Here is a 24,060-nt window from a genome sequence, read left to right as displayed (position 1 = left end):
GAGAGAAGCAACTTACAAACATTGAGAAGTGGCCACTTGCTGACCCACACTTCTTTGGTAGCCGCTCCACTTTTCACTGTTTTCTTTCCTTTCTGTATTTCTTTTCGGAATCGCTCTCGTACCCCGCCCGGTTTGGTCCATTCGTCTTTGGCATTTCCTTGATATTCGGGACACTCCTCGTCTATCTGGGCCCACATTTCAGCAATACATTTGGGCTTTTTGTGATCTGGATGCTGTTTTGTCCCATATAGCAGGGAATTTTTCCACCTCTTGACATAGGTGTTCAAAGGTGTCCCAATTAACTACTACTTTTGGTCCCATTTCACTTTAAAACAATCACTGTAATAGTATGTAATTAGTTAATAACATTCAACAAGCCTAATGTGGCTGCCAGCAAAAAATGAACTGATTTATTTTTTGCTGGCTGGCACCTCAAAGGTACAAGCACAAAGCAACGAATAAAATTGTTGGCTGGGAGGCAATCGATGATCAGCTGGCAGCTCAGTTTTGAGCTGCCAGCATGTTTATTGGCTGCCAGCCACAATTTTGGCTTCCAGCTCATCAAGTGGGTACCGGCCTTAAGGGACAATCATCTAAGAAGTGTTCCCCCAGGGAGCACATGAAAATGTTGGCAAAAGTGGGACCGAGAGGACTTCCCATCGCCATGCCATCAACCTGCTTGTATAACTTACCGTTGAAAATAAAGGCTGTGTCCAGCACGGCCAAGCTTAAAAGAGTCTTAAAAGACGTACGATTAAAACCACTAAAAACTGAGTCGGGTTCGGGAAAAAGCCGATTTAAAACGATATTGATAGTTTCCTCCACGGGTACATTAATAAACAAGGATTCTACATCAAAGCTGGTCATGAACAGGTCTGAATCTTACAACAAAATCTTTTCTTTAAATTGACTAGAATTTTTTAAGGTGTAATTATTTGTGGTTAATGGCTCAAACAAGGAACGAGAAACTTTGCTAATTTGTAATAGGGGGCATTGCATGCAAGAATTGGTCGTAAATGAACACCTTCTTTATGAATCTTCGGTAGCCCATAGGCATAGAGGATGCCGTAAGACGAGCCCGTGACAAACAAATCTTGGTAAGTTTCATTATTGATAATATTTTCAATTTTCAGAGTTCTCAGGAAACGGTTAATTTTATCTTCCGTTTTAAAAATGTTTGCATAATCGGGAGATCCAATCATCTGAAACTTGGAGGAATCATTAAGAATGATTTCCATTTTCGTAATAATCTACTTTATTCAATAAAACAACTCCCTTACCTTTATCTGGTTTGGTGATTATGAGGTCTCCTTTAGGTGACAGTTCCTGTAAGATCTTAAAATTATTGATTTATTTATTTATTTTAAGGGGTCTATTGGGTCTTTAGTTTTCTGAAAGTGTTATGTGACAGCTCAAATAAACGATTTTGGAGATCACCAAGGTAGACATCAAAAGGCAGCGATTTGAGTCTATGAAAAATAGCTTCTAATGGCAAAAAAACTTATAATAGTTAGGTTTAAAGTTAGGCAGGCAGAAATCCAAACCCAGAGAAAGGAGAAATTCCTCCCTCTTAGATAATACATAGCTAAAAAAGTTAAAAACAGTGGTACGTTTTGTGTCAAATTTAGGAATAGAAATGCCTAAATTTTTTAGCTTTTTGTTGTGATGCAGTTGTACATTGTCAATAAAATCCTGTAAAGTTTTGTTAAAAAGGGTCCTAAAAACAATTCTATCGATAAGAGAGAGACAACCTCTGAACGGCACTTGTTAACGACACTTAAATGTTTCTCAATAATCCTTTGTTTACTAGTTATTTCAATATGCAGTAATTTCCTCTAATAGTAGTCTCAGAGTAAAACTGTGACGAATATAGAAAGGATCTATGAAGTTTGAACTTCACAACATCCGGCACAATGGAAAACTTGATCTGGAATTTGTGCAGTATTGCTCATTAAATAACATTGTGCCGAATGTTGTGAAGTTCAAGCTTTATAAATCCTCGCTATATTCGTCACAGTTTTACTCTGAGACTACTAGGCAATAAGAAAGCGTTCGTCCCAAATGATGAATCACTTATATGGAATACAACCCTCAAACGGGACCTGGTAAAAATTAATGATAAATATTTAAATCACGTCTAGATGTGAAAGAAATATGTTAATGGGGAAGCGGAATAGATTGTTGATACTTCCAGTTCGTACAACAGAAATTATGTATTTTTACGGCCAGGTACATGAAATAATTGGCATAATAAGTGAAAATAATACATCTTTCCTGTAGTTGATATGCAAACATTACAGTTCTCTCTCTCTCTCTCTCTCTCTCTCTCTCTCTCTCTCTCTCTCTCTCTCTCTCTCTCTCTCTCTCAGTCCGTGAACAAACAATCTGTATTTGGCAATCCTCCCCTGGGTGTTACATTAAGCGGTGAAATTTGTGTGAGGAGAAATCAGATTTGGTCAGACTAATGGTTGGAAAAGTAAACATGGCAGAAATGCGAACGTTTAACCAGGTTAGTTTCTCCATTCTTCCCTTATTAGCACTCCTAATTAGCAGACACGCTTTTGGAACAAGCCAAAGAACCAAGACCTGGGATGGCAAACTTTCACGGTTAGGAGAAGTAAAGATAAAAAATCTGCAGGATATTATATATATATATATATATATATATATATATATATATATATATATATATATATATATATATATATATATATATATATATATTATATATATGTATATATATATTTATATATATACATATACTGTGCATATATTGAGTTACATTTTAAAAACAAGTAAAAATTTATTAATGCAGCTTATAATAGACAAGATATAAGTAAAGCAAAGATAAAGCAGCAAAACGTGTTAAATGTCCTCTTAAAGAAGTCCTCAAATCCCAGATTGCGTGAAGCCATGATCGGTACAGTCTCCAAGTTTCAGGACAATGGTTGCGTGACCACCCGGCGTAATAAAATTAGGCTGATAACTTGGGACAACACCATCACTGAAATAGCCTACTGATCCATCAGCTACGGGGGGATTCTCGTGTGTATAAAATGTATCCTCAGTTACTCACTAGGATTTTGAACTGAACTAGTACTTCCCTTAGGAGAAAATCTCGGGTAACATTGTCACAACCTGGCAATAAGTGAGAAAATGGCCCGTGTTTGCGGCTGATTTTCCGAAGTTTATAATTACATGTGAAATACAAAGACCTATGATTTCATTTCACTATTTTTCTTTATAAAACGACAAATTTTCCTCTCAAGTTATTCGTCTTGATAAGATCTTTCATAATATATAGGTTTTGTTTTGATTGGGTGAGTAACAAGGTCACTACAGGTCAAAAGGTCACAAAAATCAGGGTAAAGTGAAAATCTGATATATGACTCATCTAATGGCTTTAATGCATAACAAACTGATATTTTAGCCCACATAAGGTTCAAATTCATTAATATAGATACAAATCAAGATATCCATATCAGTAAACTATTGATTAGGGTCATAAATTAGTAACAGGACAAAACGGAATTGGGTCGACCTTAAACTCCCATAATTATTATTATTATTATTATTATTCTTATAAGGATATGGTTCAAATATTTTCATATATACAGCTAGCATGCTTGAAATCACTGAATTGACATTTATCATGTGACCTCTATAAACACATATAGTACTTTGTCCTAAATGCAATAAATGGTATATCAAATGAAAGAATATGCATTTCCAAACATGTTAAGGAGAGTTCTAGCTATTTGTGATAAGTAGACGTGATAAAATATGTCTTAAGTTTCTTTGATTTTGTATGCTCAAGAATGGTTAAACAGTCAGCAAATTAAAGGCCGACCCAATTCCGTTTTGTCCTGTTACTAATTTATGACCCTAATCAATAGTTTACTGATATGGATATCTTGATTTGTATCTATATTAATGAATTTGAACCTTATGTGGGCTAAAATATCAGTTTGTTATGCATTAAAGCCATTAGATGAGTCATATATCAGATTTTCACTTTACCCTGATTTTTGTGACCTTTTGACCTGTAGTGACCTTGTTACTCACCCAATCAAAACAAAACCTATAGATTATGAAAGAGCTCATCAAGACGAATAACTTGAATGGAACATTTGTCTTTTTATAACGAAAATAGTGAAGTTAGAAGCCTTTGCATGTCTTTTACATGTAATTATCGACTTTGTGAAAATGTTACCCGAGATTTTCCATTAACCCATTAAATCCCAACTTTTGTATTTTATGAAATTCTGGAATTATTTTGTAAAATATTATATATTTATGGGTTAAGAATACATATGAAGTAGAAAGAAAAAATCTATTTCTAATGGTAAGCTTACAATAAGCTGTCCTCAAATGAGGACGCTGGGATAAAGGGGTATAAAATCACGTTTTCAAGCTGTCCTCGATTGAGAACAATGGGACAATGGGTGTTAGATTTATATTTCCTAAATAAAGTATCCTCTTTGTAAGTAAAGATAAACAAATACATAATATCTGTCTAGTTGAATGTTTTGAATTCTCATTTAGTATTCTAGCTGAAAAAATGTAATTTTATATGACAAATTTACTTTTTTTTTATTGCAATACCTTAAGAACTTATTTTCTTTTATGATAAGAGCTGAGACATTCAATACAGTCACATTACATTTAGGGCAAGAGGTCCTTAGATCTGCTGTATATGTTTTTTTCAAACACCATTGTTGACTGTTGTGTTTTTCAATAAAATGGTCTTTACCATCATACCGAGCATCAGTAAAACTTGTATATGAGTGCAAAGTACCACAAGGTCTTCCTACTAAGCCTTCCATGCAAGCCAACTTCAAGTGAGATACAGAAATTGCCCTTTTGAAATCTGATAAACTCAGCTGTATGTTACCATGTCCTTGGTGCACCAATCCCTCGAATAGAAACAGAATATTTCCCTACCAACAAATCATGGTATCCTACAATACCCATGCATTTGTTATAGTTGAAAATTGCATTTGGTTGAGGAGCGCTTCCTTTTGACTTTGATGACTTCACCCAACGCTGTACCTTTGCAAGGCGTTCTAGTGTCGTAATTAGTTCCAACGTTCACATTTGTTATCTAGCCATTTTACCATCAGTACTACATCTTCACTGGTGTCAAACCTGTAGTCATGTGAGCTTGATTCTTTTTTTTCAATCCAATGAGCTGATTTCAATGTTCAGTTCTTCAAACGAATTTCATAATGCTTGAAACCTAGTACTTCATAGGTGGACTAATAATTCATATTCAGTAAAATGATTATCAAAAAAGACAGTATGAGATTCTGGATCAGCTACAGTATCAAGCATTTTCAAAACAACTTTTGAACTCAGTGCTAAAGCACTGTTAGGGATTCTTACCTCGGTAAAGATCAAAATTAGAACAGTAACCCAAGGTCCCACAAAGCGCCAAAAGTTTATATCCAAACCTTACAGGTTTCACCTGGATAAATTGTTTCAGTTAGTTATGCCCATGATTTCATCAACACTAATGCATTCCTAAAATGCTGCATTTTAAGTTAATGATTTCTAAAGCTTCGAAATCAAGCTTCTTACTTTGAATCCTTTACCCCATTTATTATTTGATGCATCAGCATTATCACAGAAATGCACAATCTTCAAATTAGAAATTTATATATTATATATATATAATATATATATATATAATATAAAAAAACACACATATATGTATACACACACACAAACACACACACACACACACACACACATATATATATATATATATATATATATATATATATATATATATATATATATAAAGAGAGAGAGAGAGAGTTCTCCACAACTTTTTCAAGAAATATTTTGAATAATAACAAAATAATATTTACCATGAATGGATATTCTCTTATTGAGTGTGATCACAGCAGAGATAAGAACGAATCTGAGACAAAAATTGAGGTAAATCAGTAAGTTCAGGTCCCGCATACTTTGACAGGATTGAACATGATTTATACCACTTCATCCCAGCGTCCTCATTTGAGGACGCAATTTTTAAAGTCAATTATGAACAACTTCATTTGCTTTATAATACACAATTTTTACTTAGAATGGTTGAGTAATTCATTAATTTACTATACTTTATGAAATTTGTTTCAAATTAATTGTTATAACTTGGAAAAAGATACTTGAAATTATGATAGGATGAGAGAGAATTTTAGTGCAAGTTTGGTTGCACATAAAAGACCTATAAAATTCTTAATACATATAAAAAAAACTTTCATGGGGTGTAATAAGATATAATTTATGCATTCATTTATTCAAATGTAATAAATAGATAAGGGAAAAGGATAAAAAAAATTGTTGAAATGTGTGTCCTCAAATGAGGACGCTGGGATATAATGGGTTAAAGGAAGTAGTCCACTTCAAAATCCCAGTGAGTAACTGAGGTTACATTTTATGCACACGAGCTCTCCCTCAGCTGATAGACTATACGTTAACTTTGGGTTTGATTATGCAAATTCATCTTACCTCATTTCAGTACTTTCATTCAGCATCTTGTTTTGATTATATTTCCGTTAACTTTGCTGATGATCCGATAATGATATTAATATCCGTCTATTACAGGCATCTGTCGTAATGAGTCTATGCTACATTTATTGAACTCACTCACTTCATTCATACGAAGCCTGAATAGATTAGCGTCTTTCTCACAGGATCCCCTACAGGTAAATTTAGCTACAAAAAAGACTGGGTAAGAGGGAACATAATGTGATAAAGGAACCCTAAAACGCATATTGTGATGTTGACCCCATTTCCTGCGTCAGTTACTGAAGCAAAGGAAAATATGTACGAAGTTGTTTTATATCAACAAATACTATGCAAGAAAGAATGAAAGCGTCTGTACCCAATTTTTAAGAGTGAAGGCGATAACGATTTCTAATAGGGCATCGATAGTTAGCCAACTAATTTGTTATTACCACAAAACTTAAAAGGACTAAACAGCTCATTGAATATCTTGGGAAGAGAAAAGACTGACCAGGTAACAGCCAGTCAGCCTTCAGAAATAATCAATCCACCGAAACGGCACTGTGATCCGCAACAAACGATCTCAAATGCAAAATGGTAAACGTTTCATCGTACCATTGAACATTACTGCAGCATCCGAGACAAGAGATTAGTATGATACCACACTGAGAATAGATGGGCGTTGTAGGTGAGGTACTAAAATAGTTTACGAGTTTTGTAACTTGTAGAGCTTGAAGCACAAGTAGAAATACAGATCTACACCAGAATTCTTAACGGGAGAAGTAGTACCCCGAGCCAGTGTTCTGGAACCTGCATTACTTCGAATATTTAGCAACGAACTATCATGTATTAATTACCACTGGTACACAATTTTACTTCGTAATGACGTAGGCAAAAAATGAGACTAACTCATCCAAAAGTAACATTAAAGACGGCGAGGAACCTAGCAGTTTATTGAGTAACACTTAATCAGACATCAGATAGTGAATGAAGTAAAAGTACAACATTGCCTTATGAGGAACTTACTTCCTATCAAGAAATGATAAAATATAGATATAAATGGACATAGCCAAGTAACTATTTCCGCAAGATTGTACTAAATAAATTACCGACGAAATTAAAAGGCTTGATTAATTCGACAAGCGAACTACGATGGCCAGATCCTCTCGTGATAGGGTCATGTCATCTTGACTGAGCCTCACTTGGAACATAATAAAGTAGGCCTAGGTAATAAAATATATTATGATTTGTGTATATTTCTTTTTACTTCTGTAACACCAATATATGTTATGAATATGAATTTTATATATATATATATATATATATATATAATATATATATATATATATATATATGTGAGTGTGTGTGTGTGTATGTATGTATGTATGTATGTATATTTACTTCTGTAACACCGATAGTGTTCCAGTAGTAAATATGCTCCACGATGGCACCTGGTGCTGTCCAACCAGGGACCAATGCTCCTCTCACCTCGGGAGGTGCCATCTCGACGCGCTCATATTACCGTCTCTTTTGACGGTCAGGTAGACTAATTTATTTTATTTGAAGCCAAGATGCAAGAAAGATACTGGAAAGACGGCTTTTGCTCACATAACAGGACGAAGTCAGGAACTAAAGATATTTGAAAACTTCGAGACTGAAAAAAAATCTAAGACATTATTTATACACAGAGTTAACCTATAGGAGATAGTAATGCAAAGAAGAGGAGGAATTTGATCTCAGACTCTCTAAGTAGGAAAGCCCATGTTCTGCCAACAGAGAGGTCATACAGCCAAAAATCTGCTCTGCCTAATTTCAGACATTACTTATGAACGAACAGTCAGCTAGAGCCACAACCTGACTTTTCTTTCCTCTTTTGTCATCATCACTAGCCGAAGCCTATCTTCTGTAAGGCGGGAAACTATTGTATCCTCCCCGTCCGTTACATTATAACATTTGGATATTTTATGTAAGGGCATACCGGGTGGCCATGGTCAGAACCCATTTACTATACTATTATTTAGGCGATCCCCCCCCCAAAAAAAAAAAAAAAAAAAAAAAAAGGAGGGCGGGCGAGAAGAGCAAAGATTAATCCCACTGGGAGCATCGGGCAGATTTGCACTTAGAAGAGGGGAGAATATGGATGTAAAGAGTGAAGGGATTAGTGAAAGAGTTTCATGACTTGGCCTTCGAGGTTAAAAAAGCACAACGCTGCAGGCAGCCCCATAACTTTTGATAAACTTTGTCAGTAGCGGGACAAGTGGTGACAAATGTAATACCCATATAACTACAGCCGGGTCACCCTGCGGCAGAGAGAGAGAGAGAGGTCCTTGGATGCCGAGCCAAATATATATATATAATAATATATATTAATATACTCCAAAAATATATATAGATATTCGACTGGCGGAATTATAAATGAACATCATATACAGAAAACTTCCACATTACTATAGTAGATTCACACCAACCGTGCATTTGATGTCGAGGCCCGTCCCTTACGAGGCTCCTGATTGGCTGTTGATAAGCCAATCACAGGGCTGGAAACCCTGAGCCTTCTGTTTAGAGTATAATACAGCTATAGTAGATTCACATCAACCGTGCATGTGAATGCGAGGCCCATCCCTTACGAGGCTCCTGATTGGCTGTTGATAAGCCAATCACAGGACTGGAAACTCTTAGTCTCTCTCGAGAGTTCACATAGGCAGGATGTGTGTTCCTCCTCTCCTGAGGGATACGTCTTTCAAACGCATACCTCAGGAGAGGTGGAACACGTCCTGCCCATATGAACTCACGGGAGAGACAGAGTTTCCAGCCCTGTGATTGGCTTATCAACAACCAATCAGGAGCGTCGTAAGGGACGGGCCTAGAATTCACATGCATGGTTGATGTGAATCTACTATAGCTGCATTATACACCTAAACAGAAGGCTCAGTAGCAACCCATCAAACTCCCCATACCCATACTGTTCCGAAAGGAGTGGTACCAAAGGATACAGCCCCCTGGATTCTCAGCTCTATTGTCTTGATTCCAGTAGACGCTGTTATCCTTATGTAGCTAGGTGAACGAGCGGTTAGTGGTCTGAGAAAAATCCACGGACATAGCCAACGTGACTGAATGCAGTAGTAGTAATGGTCGATAGTGTACACACACACACATACACACAACACACACACACAAATATATATATATATATATATATATATATATATATATATATATATATATATATATATATATATATAACAGCAATGACACCTTTAATTTTCGACATCCTCGCACTATTTAGGGAACTTGTCAATCTTGGTCAATAAAAAGCCTAAGGTCAAAAACACGAAGAAGCAATTTACCTTCAGACATCTCGGGTGTGTGTTCGAATCATTCCATGGAGGTCAGAAATTTTTCATTTATAAATGTAAAAAAAAAAAAAAAAAAAAAAAAAAAAAAAAAAAAAAGAAACACGAGAAACGGTCATTGTGGCTATTAGAAATACATCGTTTTTCTGGTAACTGAGTGACCAGTATATAGTATATGTGTTGAAGTGGCCACAATGCCCTCTTAACTTCTCGAATTCTTTTCACTTTTATGGATTTGCCTTAAGATCCAAGTTCTGAGAACTTGGATCTTATGCATATATATATATATATATATATATATATATATATATATATATATATATATATATATATATATATATAATTGTTCGTTTGTTCAAATCTTAAATCTCCGAAAGTTCTTCACCGATTGCTTTGAAATTTTGACACAACTTTGCCTTCGAATAGGCGCGTTTTTATAATGAGGCTTCTTCCTACCTCCCACCTCCGAAGTGGGTGGGGGTGAGAAGGGATTCCCTGAAACGGAGCGGGATCTGTCCGTAGATATCTATATCTATGTATAAATGAATCACGAAAGTTAGGAACCTGATAAATCCATAAATAAAGATATATGCCACGAAGGAAAATAAACGACGTCGAAAGGTCTCGCGGATACTCCGTCGTTTATTTTCCTTCGTGGCATATATCTTTATCTATATCTATGGTTCCGCCCGTGAAACGGGGCTGGTTATGACCGTAGACCTATTTATGTTTACACATTTATCATACATACTTGAGAAGGGGGTTGACAGAGAGAGAGAGAGAATGAGAGGGAGAGGAGGTGAGGAGAGAGAGGGTATACGGTGTGTTAGGGAGAAGAAAGAGGAAGAAAGACAGGGAGGGTTAGAGAGACAGACAGAGAAGAGCGGTGTTTGGGAGGAGAGAGAGAGAGTTGGTATTGGTGAGAAGAAAGAGGGAAGGAGACAGTGATTGTTGGAGAGAGAGAGAGAGAGAGAGAGAGAGAGAGAGAGAGAGAGAGAGAGTTGAGTTTGTGAGAAAGAAAGCGGAAGGAGACAGTGATTATTTCTTCGTGATTCTAAATCAAATAATATATATATATATATATATATATATATATATATATATAGATATAGTATATATATATATATATATATATATATATATATCATATAATATATGTACGTATATTTGAGTATCATTTTGTTAATCTGGTGTTTGTTGAAAATTATTGGTAATGATAACGATATTGAATTTCAGGTAATTGTACCATTTCAATTAAAAAAAATTATATTGTTAAACGAAATAACTCGTTATTTCAAATTACTTTGAACTTCAAGATGTTAACTCTAGTAATGTTTACTGCGTCCTTTGTTCAGCCTGAACTATTATTGATACCAGAATACGCACACACACACGCACACACACATAATATATATATATATATATATATATATATATATATATATATATATATATATATATATATATATATATATATATATATATATATATTATATGATATGATTGATACCAAGTAAATTTTCAAGAAATGTAGGAAAATACTGAAAAGAGTAATAATGATGAAAAGAATGATACCTACGTAAAATTAATGTTCATCTGTACTTGATTGCACGATTTAATGTATTAATTCGTTACTTTTTGTGTGTAAGAACACATAGGGCCAGTTAAAACAAATAATGATAAAGTAATAGTTTATGGGGCAGAATTTCGATTGGTAAGGACGCGCATATACAAAATGGAGGTAGCTGGCACTTTCACAGCGGCATTCTTTATGTTTAAGCGTTAAAAGCCCAATATTAGTTGTTAGTAGCTAGTTTGACATTCTTTGTGATAACTTAATAATATATTGTTGCATAGTCAGCAAAACTGAATCGTGAATTTACAAACTATCCATAAAATGAAAATGTTTGAAATCATCGTAACTGGCAACTGCTCTCTTCTGAGCGACTCCATCGCCTGGGTTGCTCTGCCGCGACTAGCAGCGGCTGGCCAGGACGAACAGTCTCTCGTGTGAATTCAGTGTCGAGATAGCTCTGGTTTCGTAAGGTCGTGGTGATGTGAACAAGGTGCTGTATTGGTGATATACAATGTTGTGTCCTGTGAAGGTTGTGTAGCAAAATGGCTTCACCCAGCCAGCGTGAGAGCCAGAGACTCTTTGATTACTTTGCGATCATAGGACTAAGCCCCGATGCAAGCTTGGAGCCCGACCATTTACAAGGTAAAGCCCCATTGATTTTGTCCTGGAGAGACAGAGATCCTGCTTTGTGTGTGTAGCCAGTCACTGGGGCAGCTCAGCTTCAGGTTCAGGATGTCGTCCGTCGCTGGGATGGATAACGCCTAATCTTCTCCGTCTTCCTCCCCACCAGACTTTTTATCTTGTATCTTGCTGTAACGCGATTCCTAAAAAAATCGTGGGCAAACCGTTGCTCGAATAGCTACACACTCATTCTCGCACAGACCGAGTTACACTTAATTTTTTGGTTAATATAAGTAACCGAGACATCGCGGCTTTTCATATCAAACGTTTTTTACCTGACATTTGTAAGAATGGGTTCCCAATGATGTGTTGCCTGTAGCGCCGGTTGAAATACTAGGTATGCGTCGACAGATTATTTTGAGATACGGGTTAAATAGGGTCTCTCTATCAAGCATCAATCATTAAAGTTGATACCTTCGAAATTATACCCAGTGCTTATTTGAACGGGCAAAGTGTGTGATTGACTAATGGTTTATTTCAACGGGATTAACGTAACATAACTTGATCACAGCCAGCAGTTTAATCCCATTTCAATAAAATTTGATAAGGATTAGCTCTAAGTTAGTGCTTATCTCTGTTATTCTGTTTAATCCTTTGGATAATCACAGTTTGATTGGTGCTTCTCCTCATAAGCATGTATTTATCTCAAAGTACGTTGACGATTGAACTTCAGTAGTCTTGTTTTACTAAATTTTAAGACAGTCCTTTGCCAGTAAAGGCTCGTGTCTCTAGAGCAGCTCGTATCACCATTCTACTTGAGTGGTCTAGACTCTAGACGTTGGAAAACACCCGCAAGGAGCAGGGCGACATAAAGTAAGAAAGAAGGGGGTTATATGATGAGGAATTTACTCATGAATGGGTATACTTGTGTCTGTAATTATATTTTCATCTGTACTGTTTTCTACTTGTTTGTATTTGTTTCGTAAATTTTATTCGAGGAGTAAGTCCTTCTCTCTCCTCTCCTCTCCTCCTCTCTCTCTCTCCGCCGGTCCTCCTCCCACATTCCTCACCTCCGATTCGAGTAAGTCTTCTCTCTCTCTCCTCTCTTCAATCACTCTTCCTCTTCTCTCCTCTATCTCTCCCTCTCTCTCTCTCTCTCTCTCTCTACACACACACACACACACACACACACACACACACACACACACACACACATATATATAATATATATAATATATATATATATTATTTATATATTATCTATTATATATAAATAATTATATTTTTATAATTATTATTATATATATATAGATATTATATTAATTAATAATTATATATATACTATATATATATATATATTATATATATATATAGTATATATATATATATATATATAGTTATATATATATTATATAATATATATTATATATATATATATATATATTATTATAATATATATATATCCCCATTTCCTATGGTATATATATATATATCTATATATATATATATTTAGTTATATAATATAATTAATATATTATATATTATTATTATATATTATATATATATATATATATGCTTAAAAAATCACAGTAAATGCACGTGACTCCATTAGATAAGCGAATACCACAGGAAAATGATAGTCATTTTCCTGTGATATTCGCTTATATATATATATATATATATATATATATATATATATATATATATATATATATATATATATGTATATATATATATATATATATAGTCAGAAATATATCATACATACATAATTGAACTCTCGCAGAAACAAAACAAATGAAAAAGTGTCAGCGTTTATTTATTTTAAATTCCTGAACCTTTCAGTCTCTCCTTTTCCCTGTACCTCTAAAAACCTCCCCCCCCCCCCCTTCCCCACCCTTTCATATCACCTGGACTTTGTATTCCCGTTTTATATTTTCATTTATTCTTCGTCCTTCTGTAGCTTCTCTGCGTCCATTTGCCAGGCAAGCCACCAGCCCTACCCTCTCAAGACAACCCAGGCTGCGTGTTCTTACGTAACCACACCAGTCTTCAGTTTTTCCTGTTTGACCAGTTTTGCTTTGACGACTCGATACGTACGGCACGTTTTATTGTTTAAAAGGACGAGAGCTAGGATAGTTGACTCTCTCTCTCTCCTCTCTCTCTCTCTCTTCTCTCTCTCTCTCTCTCTCTCTCTCATACCATTAGTTTATAGTCATGTTGAACCCTTTGATTAGCATTGTTAGCTATCTGATTAAACACCATGTTCTTAGAGTTGGACCTTTCTCGTCTTCGGACATAATTTAGAAAACGCCTTTTTCATCATTAGACACTTTTGAAAATACCTTTTCCCGTCGTCGGACATACTACAGAAATTCCGTTGGGGGTTAGTGCCGTCAGTGCACCTCATGCAGTGCAATGTAGGCGTTAATTAGGTATTTTTGCAGCGTCTCTTCGGCCCTAGCTGTAACCCCTTTAATTCCTTTTACTGTACCTTCGTTCATAATGTCTTTGTTCCATTTTACTTTCCATCCTCTCCTAACTATTGTTTCATAGAGCAACTGAGAGGTTTTCCTCCTTTTACACCTTCCTAACCATTTTATGTATAATTGTCGATTTCCGTTTCAGCCCTGAATGACCTCATAGTTCCCCGCGCTTGGCCTTTGGGTTAAACTCTGCATTTCATTCTATTCTTGAGAAAATACTTTTTTAGTCGTCGGTTACTTCAGAAAATGCCTTCCTCTTTGAACGGCTCTTGTCTTTTGATTGAAATATGTACTTCAGAAAATACCTTTCTCGTCTAATGATCCTTCCCATCCTCGGACATAATTCAGAAGATACATTACTACATTTGGACTATTTGGAGATACTTTAGAAGAGGACTTTCTCATCTTTGGACTCTCTTTTGATCTAAACTGTCCGATAATGGAGATCAGTATGATGAACACAGTTTACTGTGACAGGAAATGCACGGTAAGTATGGTGTGGATTTAATGTATATGCTTCTTATCCAGTCCCACTCCGCCCCGTTCTCTGTCTGGGACCCGCAAATTCATTTAACGTAGTACGTTAGCAGAGATAATCTGAAAAACCGTGGCATTTTTTTTTTCCAGGATTCAGAGTACACCGTACAATTAGTCAAAGCCACTATCATAACACAGAATGGCATAAGAAATTTTGCCCAGTTCCAAAATAATAGACTTGAAAATAGGTTATGTTATTTTGATATTTAATCCTTTAATAGACCTAGATGTTTCCATTTAATTTATATAAGCTCTCACATAAGAGCTGTTTGATTGTTTTGCGTCAGCATTCTTTTCAGTTAATTTTTTTTTTTCAACAAACCTTGGAAAAAATGACTGACTGTTTCTCTCCAGTCCTTGTTTTTTTGTGTTGACCGATCAGGCCCAAACGGTAGGCCTATAATTGAAGCCATATGCTGCTGTTCACGTAGACTTTTTTTCTTTATTGGTGGTTGGTATGGATTGCCGCCTCTGTAGAGGGGTTTACGTTTTTACGGTAATATCACAATTTTGTTTTTATATATATCAACGTCCTTTAATTAACGAGTAAGATGCAAAGTAGGCAGCTCGTAAAAGCCAGAATTTGCCTATTTCGCCTTTATTTCGTATGTGTGTTGCTCATTTGAAAATACATTACTGACCAATGAGAAGGTTGAGCCTCTCGCGCCTGAAATGTCTCTTGATAACACACACACACACACACCGGCCTCTTGGTGTGTGATCGGAAGCATTTTCGTTTATTAAACGAGAGGACCTAGTTTTGATTCTTTGACCAAGACTTGCGCACTTCAAAACCCATTCATAACTTTGCTTAGGTAAGTAATTATGTCCTTGGTAGGTAGGCAACGCTGGTGTCCAACACTGGGGTTTGAAGGTGTAAAACTGACAAATTATATTATATATATATATATAAAATGTGTGCAATATGACGTCATGAGTTGAATATGATGCATGTTTGGCCGGGCACTTGTGGATAAAGTACGACTTGAGTATTTCATCCTTTTAACTCCTCACGGAGTGAGTATGAGTGGTTTTTTAAGAGCTTCCCTGTAGAGGCTAATTGGACTTGTAGAACTTTTCTTCATTCGAATTTGTAGAAATGATTAACATAAATACGAGTAGAAAGGGCCAGCTGCTTCAGAAAAAAAAGTGAATATTTGGGTTGTTACTACTACGGCAGTTAAAGTTCATTTGTAGTCCGAACATTTGTTGAAAATTATTTATACCATACTTGATTGCTTCCGTCATCAGGTCTGATTGAAGTAACGGTTGGAATGCTGTCCTCCTTTTTTTTTTTTTTTTTTTTTTTTTATTTTCTCATGGTCATTCGCTCTCGTGCCATAAATTCCTCCGGTTAACCCCTGTTTTTCTCCCTCTCCCTCACGGTATGGAAATGAAAGTCTCTCTCTCTCTCTCTCTCTCTCTCTCTCTCTCTCTCTCTCTCTCTCTCTCTCTCTCCCCATGTATAGCAATATAAGGGCCAGGCTATTGACTTGGAGAGTTCCCATCCGGGCTCATAACTTATTCTGTGTCAGTTTTATACAAATTTTCCTTTTGTTTTCTAATCTCTTCGGAATGTTTTTTTTTCTCTGGTTTGTTTAGTTTCGGGTCTCGCGATTTTGACAGTTTTCCAGTAGCCCCTACTGATATGAAGTCACTCTCAGTTCGTTTGCATTTCTCTGCCTTTTATTTCATCGTCGATTTCATATTTTACGCAGTCATTTCATTTTCTCTTACTCTTGTTACTCTGTAATTCACATTCAGATTGTTTTTTTTTTTTTTTTTCAAAGTAACGTTGGAGACTTTTTGCCTATTGTCTTTTTCGGCCGCATTGTATGTAATGTTTTTGAGGTAGTTTTTCATCACAAATGAATATTGATTTTGTTGCCAGGTGTATGAGGGGTAAAGGTGACTTGAAGGTAACAAATAAAAGAACGTCCTAATGTATTTATTTGCTGTAACAATATGAAGCAATAGAAGCTACCACGCCAAGTGTAAAGAGTTTTATGAAGAGTTCAGTATTTTATGGAAGACCCCCTTGTAGACTTGCCGTGGGATGGTGAGAGGGGAATGTGTACAAATGAACTTTCCACTTTTTCTCCCAAACGGGAAAGGTTGAAACTGGCAGAGGAAGTTCTGTGCATCTGTGGATAAAGGAAGGAAGCGTTTTTGTGTGTGGGTGTTTCCGGCCTACGGAGAAGGAACAAGGAAGCGCCTACTAGTGTGCATATATGTAACACAGCAAGGTTGTCTGGTAGGAGCTGAACGTTCCACTCTCCTGGTGGACCTACAGGCTACTACAGTAACTGTATAACCTTGAATGTGTTTTGTCTTCTACGCACTGTAAGGAACTGATGCTGCTTTGGTGAACTCGGTCGACCCCTTGTTACTGGTGGTGACTTTCTCTCTCTCTCTCTACAATGGCACGATCTTTTTTACTTGAAGTCATCTGCTTTTTCAGGCTACATTTACAGACGAAGGCGCATGTCAGTTATACTTCTGCATCGTTAAAAAAATGTGGTCAGTTGCCCCTTGGGTATGTTAGCAAGGTCAGACTAGTCAGTCTCCTCTCTCTCTCTCTCTCTCTCTCTCTCTCTCTCTCTCTCTCTCTCTCTCTCTCTCTCTCTCTCAGTCGTGCTTTGTTAATACGTGCAAATTAACTTCCTCTTGTGTCCCCAGTTACTCGAAATTGGCGTCGTAAATGCCAGTCATCCACATCAGCGTAGATGCTGATGGAATATCCACCAGATCAAGGTTTTGTTTTCATCAGTATTTTGTGGTAGAGCCATCTCCATTGATCTCCATCTTATCCCTTTTTATGGGGGCGGGGGAGGGGATAGACCTTCTTATCTTTAATTTCTGTTTTTTTTTTTTTTTACATGCGTGTAGATTTTTCCAGTGATAGATACTGGAGGTGTAATCTGATTTTTTTTCTAAGGTATTTTATATTAAATGGGGTTATGTATTTGGGGACTTTATTTCACTTTGTGTAGCCTTTACATTGAGAAATCTCCTCCTCCTCCTCCTCCATGTCACTACTCAGCCCAGTGTTTTCACTGTAGTTTACACTCAAGCCTAGTCCCGTGTGTATTATTTTATTGCCTTTACAAGTAATAGCAGCGTTGCCCCAGGATTTTAATTTGTCGTGGTTGAGAGTGAACAACGAAAACTTAGAATAAAGTTAGCCAGTCATGATATGGCCTTTTGATATATTTGAGATTTTCTAACTTCTAATTTATACCACTTTGATGCTTCGTTTCTCATTGTTGTTTTATCGACGTTTAATGCTAAGTGGCATGATTTTGTTTATTAGTGTGGTAAGAAGAAACAAGCCGACATTTTTGATTAATGTTATGTAGTAGTGAGTGAACTCGTATCGCTTGACTCCGAACAGGACAAATACGGGCGATACGGCGCGTTTCTAACAACAAGAGAGAGAGAGAGAGAGAGAGAGAGAGAGAGAGAGAGAGAGAGAGAGAGAGAGAGAGAGAGAGAGAGAGAATTGATACCGTATTTTGTCAACAAAGTATACATTCTCTCTCATGTAATCTGTCAACATAGTATATTTTCTCTCTTGTATTCTGTCAACATAGTATACATCTCTCTTCTCTCTCTCTCTCTCTCTCTCTCTCTCTCTCTCTCTCTCTCTTATTTAGGACAATCAAAGGGTGGGGGTGGTTTTTTCTTTGATTGTCCTAAATAATATAATTTTTAGATGTTTTAGGCTATCAAGTGACATATTAACTACAAACTCTCAAAAGGTTTTGTCCCTAAATCGAGATTTGAATTTTTCCTGAATATTTCTTCCTAGCTATAGCCTGCGATTTCGCCGGGGCTTTCGCTGAACTTACCTGAAGTTGTTGCTCTTTTTTTTGATGGTACGTGCTTATTTACTGTTCTATTTTGATAATTTTTTTTGTGCATGTTCCAGGTGGATATACCAACATTCTCTCACACCGAATTTCTATTCAAGACTGTAGTTTCTCACCAATCACCAAATAACCTTCAGTACGAGGGGCCCGGAATTTTTGCATTTTTTCACATTTTTTTTAATAAAATCATTAATTTTCCCTGTAGGATGATAAAACTCTCAGAGAATATGCGTTATTATAGTGCTAATAATGCCTGATGATTTCATTAGCCTGTCTTGATTAGTGTATTTTTGGCAAATATTTTTTACGATCGGCACCCCCCAAAGTGGAGCCTACCCTTAATGAAAATCATGAAAAAGAAATCATATTCCCAGAGGGCGAGCATGTGGTAATGAAGTGGAATTTCTTTTGTTTTTCCTAACAAATATTAAGGTTCAAGAGAAGCTAATATTAAGGTTCAAGGTAACCTTCTCTAAATAATGATGGCAGTGAAATTCAGGTCTGTTCGTCACAAAGCGTGAGCGAGTACTTTTTGACTGATTTGGTTGAGACGTTAGGTTACTCAAATACCGCATTTTAATTGTATTGTTATGGTGTGTAAATCTCTATGCATCTTACCGCAGGAATCCACAGACTTTTCAGTTAAGGACGAAAAAAAAAAATCCCTTTTATTTTTAGAGTAGATTTTATTAGTATTTTTATATAAATTTTTATTCTGGCATACTCATCTGGCAAGCAGTGTCCCAGATTCTTCGATTTTCAGGATCAGTTAAACGGTTTGGCTCCTGAATTATTGTATGATTTTGGCGATATGAATTTTAACTGTATTATTAACTTAGGTAAAAAGAACAGGCTAGAGGTAGACGTCATTGTGAATAGGGAACGTCATGTGGGGCCGGAAATGGTATATAAAGAGTAAAGTTATTTAAGGGAGGTCAGTTATAATATAATTTTTCACAGCCTTGCGTCAGTGATCGCTTTAATTATTTCGTGTTTAGAAATTGCAGATGCTCTGAGAGAGAGAGAGAGAGAGAGAGAGAGAGAGAGAGAGAGAGAGAGAGAGAGAGAGAGAGAGAGAAATTCAGTAAGAAGCTTGGATTTCAAACAAAGCTACAAGTGATCAACCTAACAGAAGGAAGTGTGTTCTTTCGAATGGAACGATAGCTCAAGGCACTGTAGCATCAGAGTACAGTGGCGTAGATTGAATGGGGGCATTATGAGGCCTAATTTAAGGAAATGGTCATATATCAAATGGGAGCATCCGATTTCACTGGAGTAGTTTACATTGGATTAAAAAAAAATGGCGAAAGGAATGGGTTTCTAAGTGCATTTAGATAAGTATCCCACATGCTGATAATTTATGTACGACGAAGTTCTTTAGCCATACCCATAGATATGAGCTTGGTTTTATAATAGATAATGTTGATTACGTAGTGATTTACTGTGGCCTTTCTCTCGATTTTCGACCTTGTGGAAAATATTTGGCTTCCTGGACAAACTGAATCCGTTATTTTGGCATGTGTTTGTACACTCATTCTTTAATCAGTCGCAGCAATGCCCATCCCAATCCGGTACTTTATAGTGAGACAAGTTGGATGGCTTTTTGTCGTTCAATTTATGGAGTGACGTGGCGGTTTCAACGGTCTTGCTTCTTCTTCCTTGGTCAGTCGGATGCGTCGTTAGATAGTCCAGGATCATGTCTTTGAATGGAATTTTTCCTTTGCTTATGTTAATATTAATTCCTCTCCTTCTCCTCGTCTCTCTCTCTCCTCTTCTCCTCTTCTCTCCAACTCTCTCTCTCGCTCTCTCTCTCTCCCCCCTCTCTCTCTCTCTCGCTCTCCTCTCTCCTCTCTCTCTCTCTCTCTCTCTCTCTCTCTCTCTCTCTCTCTCTCTTGTATTTTATTCTAGTATTTTAGTTTCATATACGCATTGCATCCTTGTGCAAATAGTCCATTTAGACCATATAATCCTCGGAGAGTTTTTATTTTGTGTTTTGATCACGTTTTGAGCCATACCCCCGATATCTGTGAAGGTGAGGTGGTGATTCACATATCCCGATAATTTATCATATTTTAGGGAATTATACCTGTTGTTGGGTTGTTTATGTGTCCTACTCATAAGCTTTATTTTTACCCCCCCCCCCCCCCCCATAAAAAAAAAAAACTCATTACGAAGGAGTTCCATGAAGTTTCTCCAGCGCATGACTGGAAGGAAAGAGGAAACCTGCCCCGAAGATCGGAGGTTCGGTTTTCTAGGTGTTGCACGGTATACACTCTGGAGTTGCACATATATTTGTATATGTACACATACAGACATACATGTACTTACATACTGTACATACATACATATACGTACATACACAAGCATAAATCTGTCGCGCATTGTTTTCATGTATTTATTGTCTCTGCCTTCACTTTTCAGATTTCCTTTTTGATGTAGTGAAGAGTGTATTTGATGAGCTGGTTTCACTGATCAGATGTGAATTGCTTTTGTGTGTTTGTTATGACGAGTATGATTTTCGTGTGATGCAAGTCGACGGTTTCATTTCTTCGCTGTCGAGTTGTTGCTGTGGATGCAGACTAGACTAACGTGGTTTTCTTGGCCCTGTTGTCAACAAGTCATTTTCGTCAAGGTGAAACGGTAACCGAAGGTTGCCCAGAAATGAGGAATGAAGACTGATTAACCCTTAAACTGGAAAGAGCTCTCCTGTGATGCAGTTCCTTCCTGTCCAGTGAGGGAACACACCCTTTCCTTTCTTTTCCTTTCCTTTTCCCTTTACTCCCTTTTATGGTGATAGTCCCTCTTCCTCTTCCCTTGTCGAGCTTGAGAGTGGAGGGAAATAGAGGGTGGGTCGCTGGGTTATTTATTTATTTAATTTTTAATTCTGTGTCAGTTGAGCTTCGTATATATTCAGTGTGCATTACATGTCTTTGGTTTCTAAGTATTTAGCACTGTTCTGGAAGTGGTGAATGAGGATTATGTTTCTTAAATTTATTATTGAAAGGACTATAAGAATCGGTGGTTGCATTGCTTTTGATAATAGATTGCGTAACAAAATGCGCCAAGGCTTGCGCGGGAATCCCATAACCGTGATTTGGCGGGAGGGGGAGCGCATATATTTCATTTGACTGGAAGTGATAGCATGTTTCCGCATTTTTCCGAATAAAGAAACGCGTCGTCGTTACAATAAGTTGACTCAAAATCTCTGAAGGTGTCCTGCCCGAATCCTGATACCGTGGAAGGATACGTTTTCGTGTAAGGGATTTTCCAAAGTAACCATGGATGAAAAATGGGATCGAATATCACTGATTGGCATCTTTGATTTCGCTTGCCCAAGGAAAAGGATTCACGGTGCGATGAGCAGAGAGAGATTTGGTGCAGAAGGATTGCATATTCCGATGTAAACCCCCCCCCCCCCCCCACCTTTTTTTTTTTGTAGTTGTTGTTGCTGTGTTTTTCCTCCTTTCCACGTTTCTCATCATCGATTCTTTTGTCCTTCTGGCATCTCGTTCCTTCAAAGTCTTTTGATGCGTTGTTTCGTACCAGTCTCAAGGCATTTTAGATCTCGCTGAGTATGACAATTAGTTTTTATTTAAATATTACTAGATTGTTTTCTTGCTGACGTTGCCTTGGTATAGTTGCTTCTCATTTTTCATACATTAGAATTGGTAATGTATCCTCTCCAGTTTTATGTAACGGGGCATAAAGTGTGTGTGCATATTGACATTAGCCTGAATAGGCTGTAAACATGTTTCATGTTTTTAAAGAACCCTTCTTAACTATGTTACTATACACTTACAGTGCTTGGAAAACGCTTCAGATCTTTTTGCGAAGAATACTGCAAATTTACTTTTCATGTATTGTAAAAACAGTTGTTTTTTGTGCAAACGCACTCACAAAGATTGACACTAAAGGATGTAGCCTACGTCAGTGTCCGTATAAGCATATTTGTGGCGGGGGGGGGGGGGGGGGGGGGGGGGGGGGGGGGGTGGGGGGGGGGGGGGGGGGGGGGGAAGCATAAGCACCCGAAAAATGGGCCCCTCAATAAAGGCCTGTAAGGACTATATTCAGTGACGTTTAAACCTTGCGTATTTGTACGTGGATATGTGGATGGATGTATGTCACAGAGGAGTACACAGGCGGTCTGTAACAACCCGTTTCAAGGTTGGCAGCGCTGTTGGTGCGTGTTTGTGGTTCCCCTTTATATAAGACATATTTCAGGGAGACCTCTTTGTATTTCTTCCTCTGGGAACCCGTGGTTTGTGTGGCTCCATTCCTTGGAAGTTTTTGCCTCCATTATTTATGCCAGTGCTCATACATTTTTAGGACGTTTTTTGCATAATTTCTCACTTTTTTCCTCCCAACTCTCTCTCTCTCTCTCTTCTCTCTCTCTCTCTCACTCTCCTCTCTCTCTCTCTCTCATAATGTATGAGAGAGAGACATTCATGCAAAATAACCAAGCATATGCCGTCAAATTACTTTAATAGATGTTCCGAGAGAAATGAATGCAGCCTATTCATAAAATCATTTAAATACAGCCTTTACACATACACTATATATATAGGTATAAGAACATTAAAGGACTAAATACAGCCTTTACACATACACTATATAATATAGGTATAGACATTAAAGGACAATTGTAGCTCGATGAATATATATATATATTATATTATATATTAATATATATTATATATAGTACTATATTGTATATATATATGTATATATATATTGGTATATATATTATGTATATATATGTATTATAATATAGTGGTATATATATATGTATATACATATATGTATATATATATATATATATATATGTATATATTATATGTATATATATATTGTATAATAATATATATTATATATATAATATTTAATTATATATATATTATATATATGATATATATATGTATATATATATGTGTATATATATATATCATATGTATATATATATATATATAGATATATATTATATCTACTATATGATATATATATATATATACCACACTACAGAGAGAGAGAGAGAGAGAGAGAGTAGAGAGAGAGAGAGAGAGAGAGAAGAGAGAGAGAGAGAGAGAGAGAGAGAGAGGAGTATGTTT

General features: G+C 36.5%; 1 protein-coding gene across 5 annotated transcripts in view; it reads left to right on the top strand.

The window, feature by feature from the left end:
- The first annotated feature begins 11,837 nt into the window (after positions 1 to 11,837).
- LOC135223655 (DENN domain-containing protein 5B-like) overlaps positions 11,838 to 24,060 on the top strand; it is a 263,276-nt gene continuing 251,053 nt past the window's right edge. For 4 of the 5 annotated variants that reach the window (XM_064262308.1, XM_064262311.1, XM_064262307.1 and 1 more), the window contains exon 1: positions 11,839 to 12,081. In XM_064262308.1, coding sequence (XP_064118378.1) covers positions 11,982 to 12,081 — 100 coding nt within the window. In that variant the 5' untranslated portion in view covers positions 11,839 to 11,981. Of the gene's footprint in view, positions 12,082 to 24,060 lie in introns of all 5 variants that reach the window. The other variant, XM_064262312.1, reaches the window with a different exon arrangement.

The sequence above is a fragment of the Macrobrachium nipponense genome, chromosome 10 (genome assembly GCF_015104395.2).
Source record: "Macrobrachium nipponense isolate FS-2020 chromosome 10, ASM1510439v2, whole genome shotgun sequence".
Taxonomy (NCBI): Eukaryota; Metazoa; Arthropoda; class Malacostraca; order Decapoda; family Palaemonidae; genus Macrobrachium; species Macrobrachium nipponense.
Note: the sequence above shows the minus strand (reverse complement) of the source record. Positions and strands in the feature narration are given on the sequence as shown.